At 34.1% G+C, this 17,234-nt stretch overlaps 1 protein-coding gene across 1 annotated transcript in view; it reads left to right on the forward strand.

The window, feature by feature from the left end:
• The window catches only part of LOC130230730 (transmembrane protein 131-like), a 62,028-nt gene that overhangs the window by 13,332 nt on the left and 31,462 nt on the right, over positions 1-17,234 (forward strand). Inside the window, 4 exon segments of the mRNA XM_056459885.1 lie at positions 3,565-3,626; positions 6,740-6,780; positions 12,557-12,625; positions 17,111-17,231. Coding sequence (XP_056315860.1) covers positions 3,565-3,626; positions 6,740-6,780; positions 12,557-12,625; positions 17,111-17,231 — 293 coding nt within the window.

Raw genomic sequence — 17,234 nt, forward strand, 5'->3', positions numbered from 1 at the left:
GCGAGTAGACTGACATGAAGCCGAATATGAGAACTTCGCAACACGTAGAGGACTTGCCTTTAGCCATCTGTTGATCTGTAAAAAAAACAGCTTCTGCGTAGGGAGCTTCTAATGTTATTATTTATAATATAAACACAAGATGAATTTCAGTTAGCGGTGATGATGACCATTCAGTATTTTAGGGTTGCCTTAACTTGTGTGTCCATACTTGTGTATTTATTATTAGGGGTGTACCGATTCATCGTAGTTTAGAGAAGTTGTGATAAAATCACATTTAAAAGTGTAAATAACCTTCATTTTTTTGCACAGATGATTACTGCAAGCAATGTAGATGGTTTATTCTCTCATAACAAACACAGAGTTGTGTAGCGTCCTGGTTAAAAGATGACTAAGTCTTTCACTGATGGTTCACTATTCATTTATTGGTCACACTCCATAGAATTAGTACGCATTATTTCATCATGAATCACCGTAAGAACTAGAGAGAAAATAAACAAACAACAAACACAAATGAATCCTGGAAGTTAAAACACTAAGCCAACATCAACAATCAAACATAAAAAAAAAATCTTAAACAAATAAACCAAATTACCTCATTTTTACCTCAAAACCAGGAGCTGAAACTCATGAAGGAGGAATCCGTGAAGCAACCGTATACCTGTGCCCCTTTTACCGTGTTTCACCTAACGTTCCATGCTTTATTTTCATTCATTACTACACGCAATATATATCCGGTAGGCTCCGCAATTTTGATGTCATAAAGTCCCCAAACAACTTAATTCATTCGACAAACCAAACCATATACAAAATACAACAAAATAACAAAAAAAAAACTCTAAATCATAAAGTAACACAATATTTCAAGTTTCTTTTTAAGTTGTGTATGTTGCTTTTCGTTTAGTCCAATGAACGCCTGTATTCACAGCATGAGTGTTCTGCATAGAGTTAATGTTTAGAGTGTCAGTGGCAGTATTACTACTCTAACCTATGTATCGTTGACTATAATGCAAAAAGGAATCTAATAATGGCAAATGTCTGGTTTTACTAAAAAATTGAAAATGGTTGGTATGTATTCAGTGACAGAGTCAATCTTATGTGCCTAGCATAATTTAGAATACAACTATTCATAATTCTTATGTCATTACTATAGACTCTTTACACATTTTCGGTTTTCTCAGTAGCGGAAGACTTCAAGTTGGGTAAACTTGGAGCGCAGTGAAAGGGAGAGTACAACAGATAACTTTTAAATAACATATAATTTTTAACTCTATTTGCTGAAATAATAAAAGAAAAACTCCACGATGTTGTTATCAAGACTTTCAGAAAAAGGAAAAAAATTGTGTGAGACTGATGACGACAGCCAGAGGAGAGGACAACGTCAAATTTACTCTCTCAGCCCCATTTCAGTCCATCACCCCAAGTTTGTACAAAATTGAACATGTCTATAAACAGTAGGCCTACATATTATATTATTATCGTGGGTTTTTTACCATATGTTTGAGAAATCACAATTTGTATTGAATCATGACTTGAGTGAATTGTTACCAGTTAGTGTAATGGCCAGCTCACACCTATAATAACTGGCAGTGGCATCAATACCAGCATTGCTGTGTTTATTTGAAGTTTGTGCAGGAGTTTTGTCTTTTCTGCCACTTTAAATGCTCAAGTTATTTAATGGATTCTGAGTTCTGATTGGCTGACAAAGTTTTTACTGTTTTTGAACTGGAAGAAAAAAATCTGGAAGCGACACTAGTGATATTTTTTTCTCTGTCATAATCTTTATATGGTGACTGGTAGAAGTGTGAACCTACAATGGTCTTACGGGTCTATTTGGTTTAGATTATCATGCCAATGACTCGGTTCGATTCGATATCTCGGTGCATTCACGATGCTTTCCATACACAATTTTTTATTTTTTATTTCACATCACAACAATTGTTGTATTAAAAAGTATAAATATATCATAGTTTCCGCTACATTCAGTCTTCCATGGCGGGGCGCCACGCCAAAATTCATCCCGCCATGGCTACATTACAGCTTCTCATTCAAAAAATTTGTATTTTTTTAATAGTGGGTGATAATCGCACCAAAACATATTAAAAGGTAAGTGAATTATAACAGAGCTAACTTTTCTGTAACCGCAGTAGTGCTGTGCGTCATTTGTTTAACCTTTTAAGGTTACGTGCTGGCTGACTGACAGGTGCATGATGCGTGAGGTCAGCAAACACGACGTATAGCCGTTTCACTTTACTTTAGGACGCATTAATATTGCTCTGTAGGTCTATTAGGGACATTCATAAATATTCCTAGCAAATCTAATAAGCAAAGAGATCCGCATGCTGTAGGCTATTACTTAAATGCGATCTCGACTTTTAATACTTCGCTCATGACATTTTTCATTGAAATAACGCCACAGGTAGTTGGTAGATCTGCGTAAAAAAAAAAAGGCCTGCCGCCACAGCTGGAAAAAATCCTAGAGGAAACGTTGTATATTTATATTTATATTTTATTTGTAATACAATTTTGTCCTCTAATACAAGCAGTCAGATATATGAACTGTACCTTTAAAAACTCAAGTACATTCACAGAACAACAAGAGCATTTATAGCACATAAACAAATGTAAACATCCCGCTCTCTTTGAGCGTTGTCGAGCGAGTTCTTACATCCCTATGATTGGTCACACGCTCAACAGAAAGGGCTGTGATTGGCTCTAATGGATCTAACAAGACTGCATTGCGGTGCACGGAAGAAACTATTGATTTGGACACCCCTAATCCTTGGTGTGAATGGCCTTAAAAATGACCGTTCTTTCAGATATTTTACCAACATTTACTCTTCCTCAAGTGGTTCCCTACCAACATTATTTTTCTGTTGAATGGAAAAGAAAATAATTTGAAGAAGGTTAATAACAGGTAGACATGGACTTCTGTAGTTGGAAAATATACCATGAAAGTCAGTGGCTACCAGTTCCCAACATTACTCAAACCATTTTCTTGTGTGTTCAGCAGAAGAAAAAACTCAAACAAGTTGGAAGCAAATGGATGGAGAGTAAATGATGATTAATTATTCATTTTTTGGATGAACTATACATTTCAGTAACTAGTGTTGTTTTTTTAGTTTGAAAAATAGTGTTGTAGTGCTAAAGTGAAGAAGGCATTCACTTACTATCATATATCAGACCGATTGACAAGTTGACCACATGCATTTCTGACATTTCCATTTCTGTTGTACTAGTTTACTGTTTTATGCTATTTCCTTCCCTGTTTCCAGGAAGCTGTGGCATCTATAGCTACGCTTACACACTTGTGCACAAGACAGTGAAATCGTACCGTTCTCCACAGTCCTCAATCGAAAACTCACTCAAGACAGCGAATGATCACAAAATGCCTGTAATGAGTCCCTGTCTCTTCAGTCTTTTGTGTTGCCTGATGAGTGGTTGTGTCCAAATCTGATACACCCCCAGAGAGCCACTTGCACATAGAGAGATGTCAAATCATCAACCTGCATGGCATTGTTTGCTGATATTCAATCCTCATGGGAATTTTCTCTGTCTTCTCTACAGCTTTCATACAGTCAGACAACATCCTGGAGGTACTACACTTTGGGGATGGAAGCCTCTTGCAGGTACGTTTTTGTGATCATGAGATTGGATAGCATGAAATTCCTTGAGTGAACTCTGTGACTCACAGAATACCATAAACACTGATGTTCTCTATAAATGACCAACACATTTTGGTTGCTACTTTTAATGGAATAGACTGGGGTACCATATTTAAAATGGCTTAACTGGCAGAAAAGAGTTTTAGTAGGGCTGCACTCGATGTTTGATAAGTCTAATGTTGTGATGTTTTGTTTTTCTGCAGTAAATACATATTGTGATGGAATACAATTTCACCAGATAACTTGAATGATTGTTTAGAAAGAATTTTGAATTTTAGATTAATTGGGATTGGCATAAAATATGATAAATAATCTACAAGCATAGATAAATAAAATAAAGAAAAAGATACAAATAAAATAATCAGTGCTGCATGGTTTTCCGAGGAGTCTTAACAGCATTCATTTACAGTAATTGAATAATCAAATGTAAAATAATACTGCATAGACTTCATTGTATAAATGATTAAATATAAGTCATAAATATAAATTATTAGTTAAACTACAATTTCTTATGCCTGAATGCTTTTGAAATCCTCAAACTGTCACAGGCCTTAAAAACACATGCAAATGATAAACTACAATCCAGACTCAACTTTACATATCCTGCAATGTGTCATCGCCGATGATCACATTATGATTATGATGCTGAAACGATATATTGTGCAGCTTTGCATCATAAATGAAGTGTTGTGAAGCTGTTGAAATCAGATTTAAAAATCATGTTAACAACATTTTTAGGTTTGTTCTGATGAAAAACTGATTATCGTAGGATTCACAAAAAGGACCTTCACGTTTTCCTGCGAAATCTGTTGTTATTAATTTTAGCATATGGCTAAAGTATTGAATTGCAAGAATCGTTTCTGTTTTGATCTGTTTGACTTAATTTTTTGTAATTTATTGTTTGTTAATATTGTTTATTTAAAAATACAAATATTTTGTAATAATAACTGAAGTATTTGAATGCTGGGAGTTTGTTCTTAGCTTCTTAAAAATATAGTTTTGTAGGAAATGTGCCTACTTTTACATGTTGCAAAAATGTGATTATTTCCAGTGATCAGATTTGATCACTGTAAAATTTTTAAAATGTAAAATATTTTAGCAAACCTCTACACACCCATTTACTTGTCATTTTCATTAACAAATGTTACTTCAAATGCAAAGTATCACGATAGTGCTGTAACCAGGTTTGTCTTTGCTGCATTGCTTCATTTGCAGTAGTGTGGAGCAGCGACTGATGAAAAGAAAGAAAAAATGTGATTAAATGGATAGTTCACCCTAAAATTAATGTTTACTAATCATTTACTCACCCGCGAGCGGTTTCAAACCTTTGAGTTTCTTTCTTTCTTCAAGACTTTGAGTTTCTTTCTTCTGTCAAACACAAAAGAAGTTATTTTGAAGAGTGTTAGAGACCCGTTACCACTGACTTCCGTAGTAAAAATAACAAATATTATTGAAGTCAATGGTTACAGATTTTCAGCATTTTTTCAGATATCTTCTTTTGTGTTCAACAGAAACTCAAACTGGTTTGTGACAAGTGAAGATGAGTAAACAATGACAAACTTTTCAGTTTTGGGCGAACTATACCTTTAAGGTGTTTATATAGGTGCATTTTTTTGGCCATTTGAATTCTGATATGCCTCAGTTTAATGATGATTGTTTAGATTTTAGTCTTTACATTTTGTTTTTAGGAGTATATTGCATATGCCATTATAATTGCATTATTAAGATGAATGTAAACATAATCATTGACCAATAAACTAATGAAAGTTGCAGCATGTAATGTTTTATGATTTAGTTGTTAAATGAAAGCTTTTAGCTGGAGGAGTCACAGGTACTGGCCTACACTGCAGCAGGGATAAACCTGACAGATCTACAACATTTATTAAAGGATTACAATAATGACTTCGGATAAGACAAAAGCACAGTTTAGGAACTGGTTTCATGATGTACTCTCTCATTAAATAAATCTAGTTCATTTTAAGCAAAACTTTTACATATTGTAGCTTAAAATAATGAGTGTTGTAGAGTGCCACTTACTACAGTTGTCTGTAATTTAGTTTTTGCTGAATTTTTGTAACCACTTTAAAGCCGCCTTTGTTTTTTTTTTTCTTTCTAGTACCATATGTCATTCTTTGCAGTATGATTCCGGCTTAAAGATCCCATGAAAATTTAAAATTTTAAATTGATCGTTTCAGTTTGTTAGTTTTGAGGATATCTGTTAGCTAGTGTGCTTCAAAATTGTGGCAAAGTCACTTTTAGAAAATATAAAACTCATATAAACATCCAAAGCTTGCAGTTTGCCACTCCCGCCTAAATTGATCAACGATTTTTATAGCATTTTTCAGTTTCTCATTCAAATCTTGACCAATCAAATGCTCTCTGGTATCTGACATGCCCCGCCCCTTCAAGACACTTCTCATTTGCTTTTCATTTGATGCGCTTGATCCCAACTGCTTTTACTGGCAGCTGTGATAAAGCAAACCTATTGGGCGTTTTTTTTAAAAGAGGAGGAGCTACTCTGTCCCACTGTCTTGTCGTTTTTCAATTGAGATTACGTCAAACATCGAATACAAAGCACATTTCAAAGCACTTCACAGGACCTTTAAAAACAGATGTGACAGCCTAAACAATGCTTTCAGATTAATTTTAATGACAAATAAACTGTTCCCAAATGTAAAATGTTTGAGGCTTTTCGAATTCATCGTTTTTAAAAGTAATGTGACAATGAACTCTATGACCTTTTGGTTTTATGAGTTTGGATTTTTGTGGAACAATTAGGGTTTATAAATAGACATATTCCCCGTCTGAGTGTTTCTGCCTTATTTTAGGCCCGCTGAAGTGAATTTGAGTGAGAATGTCTCCAAGACTCTCTTTAGAGACACACTCACTATACATGAACAGTAGCCCATACATATAACAGCAGTAAGACTTGCCCAACATCAAGACTTTAACACTTTAGTTAGACATGTTTGACCTGGACCTTCTGTTATTTTGACTTGTTCTGTTTCTGCTTTTGATGTTCTGCATAGTGGTACTAGACCTTTCAGTTTCTAATTTAATTTCTTTTTTTCCTACAGACAGAGTCTGATATTGACCTTAGCTCATATCGTCAAAAAAGGTAAGATTTATCTGCAGTACATCCAGGCATTTTCTGCTTGCATCCAGATATTTTTTGTTTTATATATGGATATGTTTTTTTTTAATACAGATATGTTTTGTACATGCTACACTATCATGTGGTTTGTATTAGACTGTCCAAGAAACAGCTGCTCAGTGCTTAACAAGACATGCGAACAGAAAATTCCCACAAAACTATGAGACATTCCTGCTCTTGAGCAAATAACTCATCAGCTGCCATAGAATCAGACTCTCTTTGCATTTGTTACTATATATATAGCTTTGCATTGATCTATGGTTCGTTAAAATACGACAATATTTGGCTAAGATATCTATTTGAAATTTGACAAACTGGAATCTGAGGTTTCAAAAAAATGTAAAATGTAAATTCGTAGAATTTGTATAAATGAAGTGCTAAGCACTGCAAATTATTCATTAAAGAGAGTTCTGATATAATTGCAGTATGACATTTATAAAATATCTTCATGGAACATGATCTTAATCAGGAGTATAATGCAAGGTATTACATTTTATATCATTTTTGATTATGCAATGTATTGCCTGACTTAAATCTGCAAAAATCAGGATGGTGTGTAGTTTATGAAATCAATGAAATCCTACTAGATTTAACATCATGCTGCTTTGTTTACTTCAGTTACCAAGGCAACACCATTTGTTCTGCAGCTCTGTAGGCGCCAACCTGCTGAATAAACTAGATTTAATAGATTTTTATCTAGTACATGAAGAATGTTTTAGTTTTGGAATAATCTCTTACATTAATATCAGACCCCCTTGTTTTTTTTCACGATAAAAATGACTGATTTTTGTGGTTATAATTCCCAGAAATTTGCCGACAATTTTGCGATTAAAAAAAAATATATAAATATAAAAAAATTATATAAATTCACCATATATATTTTATTTAGCATATTAGGTAGCCTACTATGTTAGGTGTACAATCTGACATAATGACAAATAATGACTCTTATTTTTATTTAGGAACTTTTTCTCTCTCTCACATTTCACTTACTGGAGAATCTGACATGTACCTCACTCAGCACATGCGTTAGGGCTTCCCCTACCGTAATACACCTAAAACACAGATTGCTGTAAAACTCGTTGCAGGGAAGCGTTTTCTCTTGTTAACTGCAGCAAAAGTGTTAAACGAAATCATTTATCAATTTCATAATGAACATCATAATACAAGCCATACATGTAAAGCACAAAAAATGACCTTCAATTCGGTCACGTCCAGCGGCCGTCATCCTTGTGTGCAACGTCTGTGTTGTCATGTAAAACAATTCATTGCAAACAGAAATAAATATAACTTTATTAAATGGTTTAGAATTTGATGTTTTATGAGATTATTTTGTGCGATTATTTTACAATAAATTAAGAATTTTGCAGGATCGTTTGTGACTTTTTGTTGCGACTTTTTGTTGATTTTGCGTTGGATTCAGTGATCATGGAATTGGGAAAATCTGGGGGGTCTGTAATATTTAGTAAATATACTGTAAGCTAAAATCTTGCCAGTGTTTCTGGTTAAAAAGGTCTTAATGTATGGAAAAGAGTCTTTAAAAAGGTCTTAAACGGTATTGAATTTGACTCTGATTCCTGTATATACTCTGCTAATATTCAAATTATTTGTGGCATAAAAGAAAAATCGATACATTTGAGCAAAAATATAATCATGCAACTTAAGACTGGTTTTGCAGTGTAGTGTCGCATTTCAAACTGATTCAGATCATTTCTGGGTGGTCATTGGCATTCACTTAATTGTCTTACCACAGAGTGAAAGGAATGGATGTATCAATGACCATCATGTCTTAGCTTTGGCATTTTAAGTACATCAGCAGTAATTTTATTCTGCAGATCAGAGTTCAGGTAGTTACCTGGTAACTTCATTCCTCTGAACGTCGCTCGTTAGTGAGTTTATGAAATTATGCAGCACTGTTCTTCTGCAAAGTTTGCAATTAGATCTTGAAGAGCAATGAATCATGTCATTATTCTTTTAGGAACAATTTCAATGTTCACGTTTCCTCTTGTGTTTTTATTTCAGACACTTCTCTTGAACTAATTCCAGTAGATCAACTTTTTTGTGTACTAGGTGGCCTGTTCATTTGTTCAACCAATCAAAGTTTTCCAGCTGAAGGGCTTGGCTAACCTACTCATCAGTATGTGTGAGCGGTGGCTGCTTCTTATTGGCTGATTGTCTGTGTTAAGACTCATGTCAGCAGCAGGAGGACACACCCTCAGTCCACACCATCAACATGTTGAGTTTAACATGCAAGTGTAGAGTGAGTGAGAAATGAGGAAGCAAAGCACTGTGTTTTTTTTCCTCAAATGTATAGCTTTGAGCACTAGTGCCAACAGAGACTGCCGTTTGTGAGACTTTTTCAGTTATTTATTTTTTCAGATATAACGATGAACTTTGTGTCTATTGATAATGGTGTTTTTATTGCAGCCCTTCAGGTTTTTTTAAATAAATAGCAGACATGCACACACGCACTATGGCTGGGAAGTGGTTGACACTATTTTTGCTGCGTTAGGGACTTTGTCGCACCTCTTTTTCTTTGTGGTTTTTGCCATCAGACCAGTTAGGCTACTTAATGTTTTGTGACACATTTGAAGACTACGACTGATCACACTACACTGAACCATTGAAAGATATGCTGGCGTGTTCTACATGTCCTTAAAGTGTAAAGCAAATGTGCTGGTGGTGTGGCTATTTCACGCTTTAGTTCTTCTCGAGTTTATTTTGGCTAAACTGTGGAGCCAGAGGTCATGCTGGCACTTTTTATTTGGGTCTAGCTTCAGAATCATCCACATTAGTTCATAACAGTCAGTGATTATGTCATCTTTGTGTACGCTACATTTGAGAGATTAACAAGATATGTGCTGTATTTCACTCAAACACGTGTCACTTTCTGTAAATGCACAAATATGCTGCTAGTCTTGCTCCAGAGAGATTATTTTCATATTCAAGTGCAATGAGTAATTGCTTTGTCACTCGACACTTGCGTGACATCAGAGCCGTTATGAGTTTATGTTGGTAGTTTTCCTCAAGCATTGATATTTATATAGAATTTAAAGAATATTTAGTTAACTGTTGTAGAAGTCTTTCAGGGTTATTTTAGGCATCTTAAACAAAATCCATACTAAACTAAAACAAAAACAAAGACACGTAAAAAAAAAAAAACAATTCAGGCACATTGTAAAAAATGCAGAAAAAACACTTGTCAATGTTACGATAAATTGAACTAAATTAGCAATAATAATTAGGGCTGCAACAACAATTCGATTGATTAAAATCGATTGCTAATAGCGTTGGCAACGAATTTCATAATCGATTCGTCGTGAGCGGAGAAGTTTGATTAAAAACTTGAATTGAGCGGGGAGCAGAGTGAACGCACTATGCCTCTTGTCGCGCACTGATTCCAGCAGAATTCGGCGCCTCATAGACAGGACAGAGCAAAAAAAGGAGCGGAGGTAACATTAGAGGAAATATACAAGGCGAAGGCAGAGAAATCTGTGCCACCCTAGTCATCCAAGGTGTGGGAGCATTTCACACTAAATAAACAAAAGCATGACATGAAAAATTTAAACTGAGCTTTGGCGCGTTGGCTGGTGCTGAGCCAGAGAAAGACGTGTCATATTATCATAATTATGCAGTGTTTTTAACTACCCAATGCTTATTTGATGGTTTAGACCAGTGTTTCCCAACCCTGTTCCTGGAGGCACACCAACAGTACATATTTTGGATGTCTCCATTATCTGACCCATTCATTTCAGGTTTTGGAGTCTCTTCTGATGTTATGATAAGATGATTCTGGTGTGTTTGATTAGGGAGAGGTTGAAAATGTGGACTGTTGGTGTGCCTTTAGGAACAGGGTTGGGAAACACTGGTTTAGACCATAAAAATATGGTTTATGCAAATACATACAAGTACTAGTAAAACAATACATTTAGAGTTTGTAAAACACACAAGAAAGTCTATAGAAGTCTAACAATCCATTCAAATATAAATTGCCGATGTGTATTATTTATATCAGATACACATAGTAAAAGTAACAAAGTCCAATCTATTCTTTTCCCAACTGGCCAGCCACTTGCTTGCATGCATTTTGGGAGTAACTGGTGAATTTACGTGCTGAATCCTGCATGTTATGAGTGAGGCTTACGACCTGACGCAAGTAAACATGGCGATGCCCATCTCGCGTTAGTTTGCGATCAAGATCATTTATACTTGCACGTTTTTGTAAATTGGAATGTCAGGTAGTTGATGAAATGACGAGCAAGCATGTGAAATTTTGTATTAAAACGGAAAAGCATAATAAAAGGGAGACCTCTGTCATACAGTGTTATTGTGGCTGTGGTGTGTCACGTGACAAACATGACACGTCGCCACGGAAACATTAAGGTTGAAAATAATGATCGCTTAAAAAACCTGATTCCCTGTTCCAGATAGAATCTTTTAAACTCACCAGTGAAGGGTTAATGACAGAAGTAAAGCAGCGGTGGTATAGTTACTTTGCATTGCAAGACTAAAGACTAAAGTGATATCTCATTAAGATTATTTTTCTTACCCCATTGGCAAATAAATTTGCTTGTTTTATGCAAAAAAAGCACTTAATTTTGAGGTGTTTTTTTTTAGAAAACAAGACATAATTTCTTACGCTATTTTGTGTGTCTAGTATGTATCTTGATTTAAGATTTTTTTAGATATTTGGAATGGAAACAGGACAAAACTACCAACTATATTTTTATTTTATTATTATTATTATTATTATTATTATTATTATTATTATTATTATTATTATTGTAACAGCTCAGGGATGTTTAAGGACATGTGTTTACACTTTCTAAAGATTTTAGTTCTGTTTTTGAATAAAGGGTTGGAAATGAATGCCTTTCTTTTTTTTAATCCAAGTAATCGATTAATCAAAAAAATAATCGATAGATTAATCGATTATTAAAATAGCCGTTAGTTGCAGCCCTAATATTTATCATCAACTAAAAATGATTGATGTTGTACTCTCACAAAATGAAGATCTCATTTCAGTGTCATTTTAATTCTGTTTCTTTTAAGTTGAGGCTAACTAATTCCCTTCAGCTTTCCCCGTCATTTATCTTTGTTTTTTTTTTCCCATGTTTTCGGTTGACAAAATAAGCAGTTTTTGCTTCAGTTTGAAGTTTTGAAGTGACTTTGCAAATGCCAAAAAATCCTCGAAGACATCCATGGTTGTTATCTGTTCAAAACAATAATAATTCCTTAATAGGCCAATAGCAGGGCACACCCTAAAAATCAATGAAATCTCACCCGAGGGACCATATCATTATCATAGATTCATTTCACAGTTTACTCTGCCAACAGCAAAATCTCCCCCCTCCCCGAAAAATGAGGAAGGCACTGTTAAATGAAATCGAGTACAATGTGGAGCGTTGTTAAAGGTGTCGAACTCACAGCGATATTCAAATATACATAAGTTGTTTTATTTTGATCCAAATCTAAGGCTTTTCTCAGTGGAAGTACCTGAACTTTAATGTTAGGTGTAAACCTGATGCTTCCATGCCAGACAAAGCCTGTTTGTTACTGCTTATGTGTAAGTGTGGGTGTTTCTTACACTTTGCCTAAAGGGAAATAGAGAGGCAGCATTTGATCCTTGAATGGCCTTGCAATTTTTTTAGGGGAAGACAATTGAATCACATTGAATTCCAAGAACAGTTGAGTCCCCCCGTGCCCCCCTCATTTACAGTGTGTCGTCTTTGTTTTGCAGTGCATCCTCTCAGCGGGGGAACAGTAGACCCATACGCTTTGAGCCTCCAATGCTGGACTTTCATGAACAGTAAGTCAACTCTCAACTGGATGTTGACACATATGACACTGTCTGATAGTGTCATGTGGTATTAAATGATCTTTTTCCCAAATGTCTTTGCTGAAGGAAGTAATAGCTTAAGTATATTAGTAAGTTCTTGAATACTGGAGCTATATGCAGTTGAAGTCAGAATTATTAGCTCCCTGAATTAATAGCCTTCCTGTTTTTTTGTTTTTTTTTATGGTTTGTTCTGTAGACTATCGGAAAAAAATATATGGCTTAAAAGGGCTAATAATATTGCCCATAAAATGGTTTAAAAAAATTTTAAACTGCTTTTATTCTAGCCTAAATAAAACAAATAAGACTTTCTCTAAAAGAAAAAATATTATCAGACATACTGTGAAAATTTCCTTGCCCTGTTAAACACCATTTGGGAAATATTTAAAAAAGAAATTCAAAGGGGGGCTAATAATTCTGAGTTCAACTGTATGAAACAGAACACTGATCACACTATTTTCATTAAGTGACCTAATCCAAGTAATGCCTGGTGGTTTTCTACAGAAGTTGGTCATTACATGGAATATTTTAACATCTGTTCTGCTGTTGTTATATTTTATCTTTGATGTGCTTTAGTACATGTCATTTTAAGTAGCTGAGTGCCAACACCCAGCTCTGCTTCATAAGATGCATTAGTTTTATTAGCTCACACCCCAGCAAGTCAGGTGATCCCTACAGCCTCTGACTCAAAGTACGTTCCTTTCAGATGTGATCATTTGTTTGCTTTATAGACCAGTTCAATTTGTAGCCTGGAAGTATTGGCTTTTTAGAAGAACTCACTTGGGGATTTGTAATGGGTTTTTACAAAAGCCATTTTAGATTTATGAATGAAATAAAGTGGGTTACATTTATTGAAGAAGCTACTTTTATTTGATTTGTTTCACAGTTTAAATAGAGGGCATTACAAAGAAGGATGAACATTCTATCAAAAGCTTTATTTCAGGGCTGTTTTGAAGCAGTTATTTTCATTTTCATAATTATCATTTATGCAGTTTGGAATGCACTTTTAAGTGTGTGGAGGAATAAAATTGCTCCTATATGGTTTTCACCAAGACCTGTGACCACAAAAGTCTGCTCTATGCCAATGCACTCCACTCTAATCTCACAGCCCAAAGTACTCAATGCTCTCGCTCAAATCTCATGAAATTTCTTAACATCAGTCTTCTAATAAACCTCTAAATTACAGTACAGATTTTTCAAGCCATTAAGTTACTTGTAAAGCAGTATGGCATATTATAGTGCTAACCTGTAAATAACAACTTAATTCAATAATGTATTCGCATCTAGACATGGGACGATAACCGTTTTCAAGGTATACAGCGGTTTGGAAAAGTCCAATATTATATATGTAAGATTTATTTTATTTTGTTATGTTTTATTTATTTATTTATTTATTTATTTTTTTATTTTATTTTATTTTATTTTATTTTATTTTATTTTATTTTATTTTATTTTATTTTATTTTATTTTATTTTATTTTATTTATTAATTTTTTTTTTTTTTTAGTTCTTTAAAATTGTTTTTTAATTTAAAATTGTAAAGAAATCTGTGTGTTTAAAACTAATGAAGACAGCAGAAGTCAATGATTCATTTAAATTATTTCGCCTGACATGTTTACTGTTCCAATATATTTTAATTGTTTCTCAATATGTTCAAAGGGGAGAAGTTTTGGTTTTTTACCGACACATTTAAAAATCACACGTTTTAGAGCAGTAATCACAATGCCGTGATACTTTTATCCAAGGTTATCATTTCATCAAAATCTTGCACTGTCCCATGCCTATCTCTGTGATTAGATGATTTGTTATGATTATTTTGTTAATAAGGAGTATGAATGTCATGGTAATTTATGATTATTATTAATTATTTATTTATTTTTACATTTTTGCTTATGAATTTGGAGTCTCGCATATTGAGGCAGTAAAAAGCACACATTTTACAAGATCAAATTTTATTCTTATTCGTGTCGAAGAATAAGTGAATATCTGTGATCTGTGAATATCTGTTTTGTCATTATAAGCTCATTCAGTTTAATTGTGACATTCATTGTCCAACTAACCTAAATGTAACTTTCTATAAAAGGGCAATATGACAGTCTGGGAGACACAGAACAGATTTTATTCAAAGCTTTACTCAATATCATGAGCAGGATTAAGATTGGTTCTGTGGAATCTGCACAATATATTGTTTCAGCATTGATATGGCAATGTGCGCATCCACAATAGTCACATTGAAGGATATGCATTGTGCAGTCTGGATTATAGAATCCATAGAGTCACTGCAGAGTTTAGACAAAAAACAGTGACAGTTTATTATTTGCATGTGTTTTTAAGGCCTGTGACTGTGTGTATTTCAAGAGAGTTTAATGCATTCAGGAGAAAGTGTTAGAAATTTACCATTTGTAACTTGTGAAGATTATTTGTATTGAATTATTTATACAATGAAGACTAAACAGTGTTATTTTACATTTGATTATTCGATTTCTGCTAGACTCCTGCTAGAATACTGCTAGACTCCCCAGACAACACTAAAGCATTGTTTGTTTTACTTTTACCTTTGCTCTTGGGGATTTATTATAATGTTAAAAGAATCATGCCAAACAATCTAAATTGATCAATTCTATTCAAATAGAGCTATGTACAGTGCTCAGCATATATAAGTACACCCCTCACAAATCTCTCTTTTAAATTCAGATTTTTAATAGGAAGCTATACAATATTATATTTGTGCATATACATTAGATTAGTCAGTACTGAAGCCAAATTTGGAGCTTATCTAACAAAACAACTCACAATAACGGTTCAGAAACTAGTACAGCCAAATTTATATTATAGAAAAATATTAAATACACATTTTAAAAAGAGGAAAAATCAAGAGAAACAAAGTTGAAAATCTTAGGTGAAATTTTGTAGGTTGAAATTTTTCAATATTTTGCTTGGATTAAATTGAATAATTTTTTAATTTCTAAATATGTTTGGTGATTAAAATATTATTTTAATTAATATATCTGTTTAATACATCTGTTTTTTTTAAATGCACCAAAATATAATGCCTATATTCACTGAGAAATGGATAAAAATATTCATGTTCAAAATGGGGTGAACTCAATTATGCTGAGCACTGTAAACCATTTGATGAAATTGTTTTCATATCCCAATATATAGTACTGCAATGTCAGTTTTTGTTGTTGTATCGTGAATCCCTAATTAAGATGCTCACTTAAACTAATCACAGTAAAATCACTTCAAACTTATTTTTACCCCCAAGCAAAAAACAAAATAAAAGTTTGCTTGTGAGTATATCACAAGAAAACGTTTTTCCATTACGTGCTATGCTTTTCACTTCAGCCTCTACTGCCATGACATCATCGTAAACATGACATAAACCTGCCCACAACACAGAGGCAATGGATGCTACCAATGAAATGGTGCTCTTGTGCAGCTGCTGCTGATTGTTTAAATATAGAGTGTTTGGTGTTTCGTGTCATAAATCCAGTGACGCTTGTTGTGATGCTGGACTTGATGATTCTTTTAAACCAGTCAGTGTCAGCAATGTGTATCACTCGAGGTGGTAATAAAAAATTCTGTAATAGGTATAGAACATGGTGGAAAAGCCTTCAAAATTGATCAGTACTGAACTGAACGGCCCTGTGTCATGCAATGGAAATGGACTATAAATGAATCTTTGATTTGTTTACCTTTCAATATTTTAAACTTTGTTCCTAGCATCTTTACTGTGCGCTTATGTAGATAGAGCTTCTTTACGGCACAGTTTAGTGACCCCTGCCTTAGACCTTAAGCCAGCATATGATAAAGGGGAATTTTGAGATGGGCGAGTGGCACTGAGAGGACTGAATCTTTAGAAAGGTGTTTTCCACTCTATAGGTTATATCTCAACTAGCTTCTTATTCCACTCCCTCTCCACACCTCTCACATGCTCTTCAAATCACCCATTTTCGTGCGAAGAAGTTTCTGATGGTGTTCTCATAGACAGCTTAATTCATTCCTCCTACTATTTACACTCAAGATTGGCTTAAACATTTCTGATAAAAGGATCCAAAGGTCCAACTTTATGTATATTCTGCAAATCGGCATATCTGTGAAACATACTTTTATTGTACTGTCCAGCCTTTAATGGGAGATAACATATTTTAGTCCTTTCTTTCTAAAGGAATTCCTTGGCAAGAGGTTACCGTAACAAAAATGGAAAATTGCTTTTCATATGTAAATATAAAGCCATATCATTTGAAAGCGTTCTGCTTTATTAATTTTAGTTTATATCAAAATGTTTCTATTTATTTAAATGTATGACACAGTTCATGACTTAAAATAGCCCCAGCTGCTAACATTGCGTAAAAAAAAATCTCTTGTCAGCAGTTTACCAGATTAACCAACATTTTAGAGGTTGAAGCAGTGATTGAAGAACTGCTTGATGAATATTCTTGTCTTTTATCCACAGGCCAGTTGGAATGCCAAAAATGGAAAAAGTTTACTTACACAATCCAAGTTCAGAAGAAATAAGTTTAATATCAATATCAGCAACAACATCACATTTTCATGCATCCTTTTTTCAGAATAGGGTA

This window comes from Danio aesculapii, chromosome 6 (genome assembly GCF_903798145.1).
Source record: "Danio aesculapii chromosome 6, fDanAes4.1, whole genome shotgun sequence".
NCBI lineage: Eukaryota > Metazoa > Chordata > Actinopteri > Cypriniformes > Danionidae > Danio > Danio aesculapii.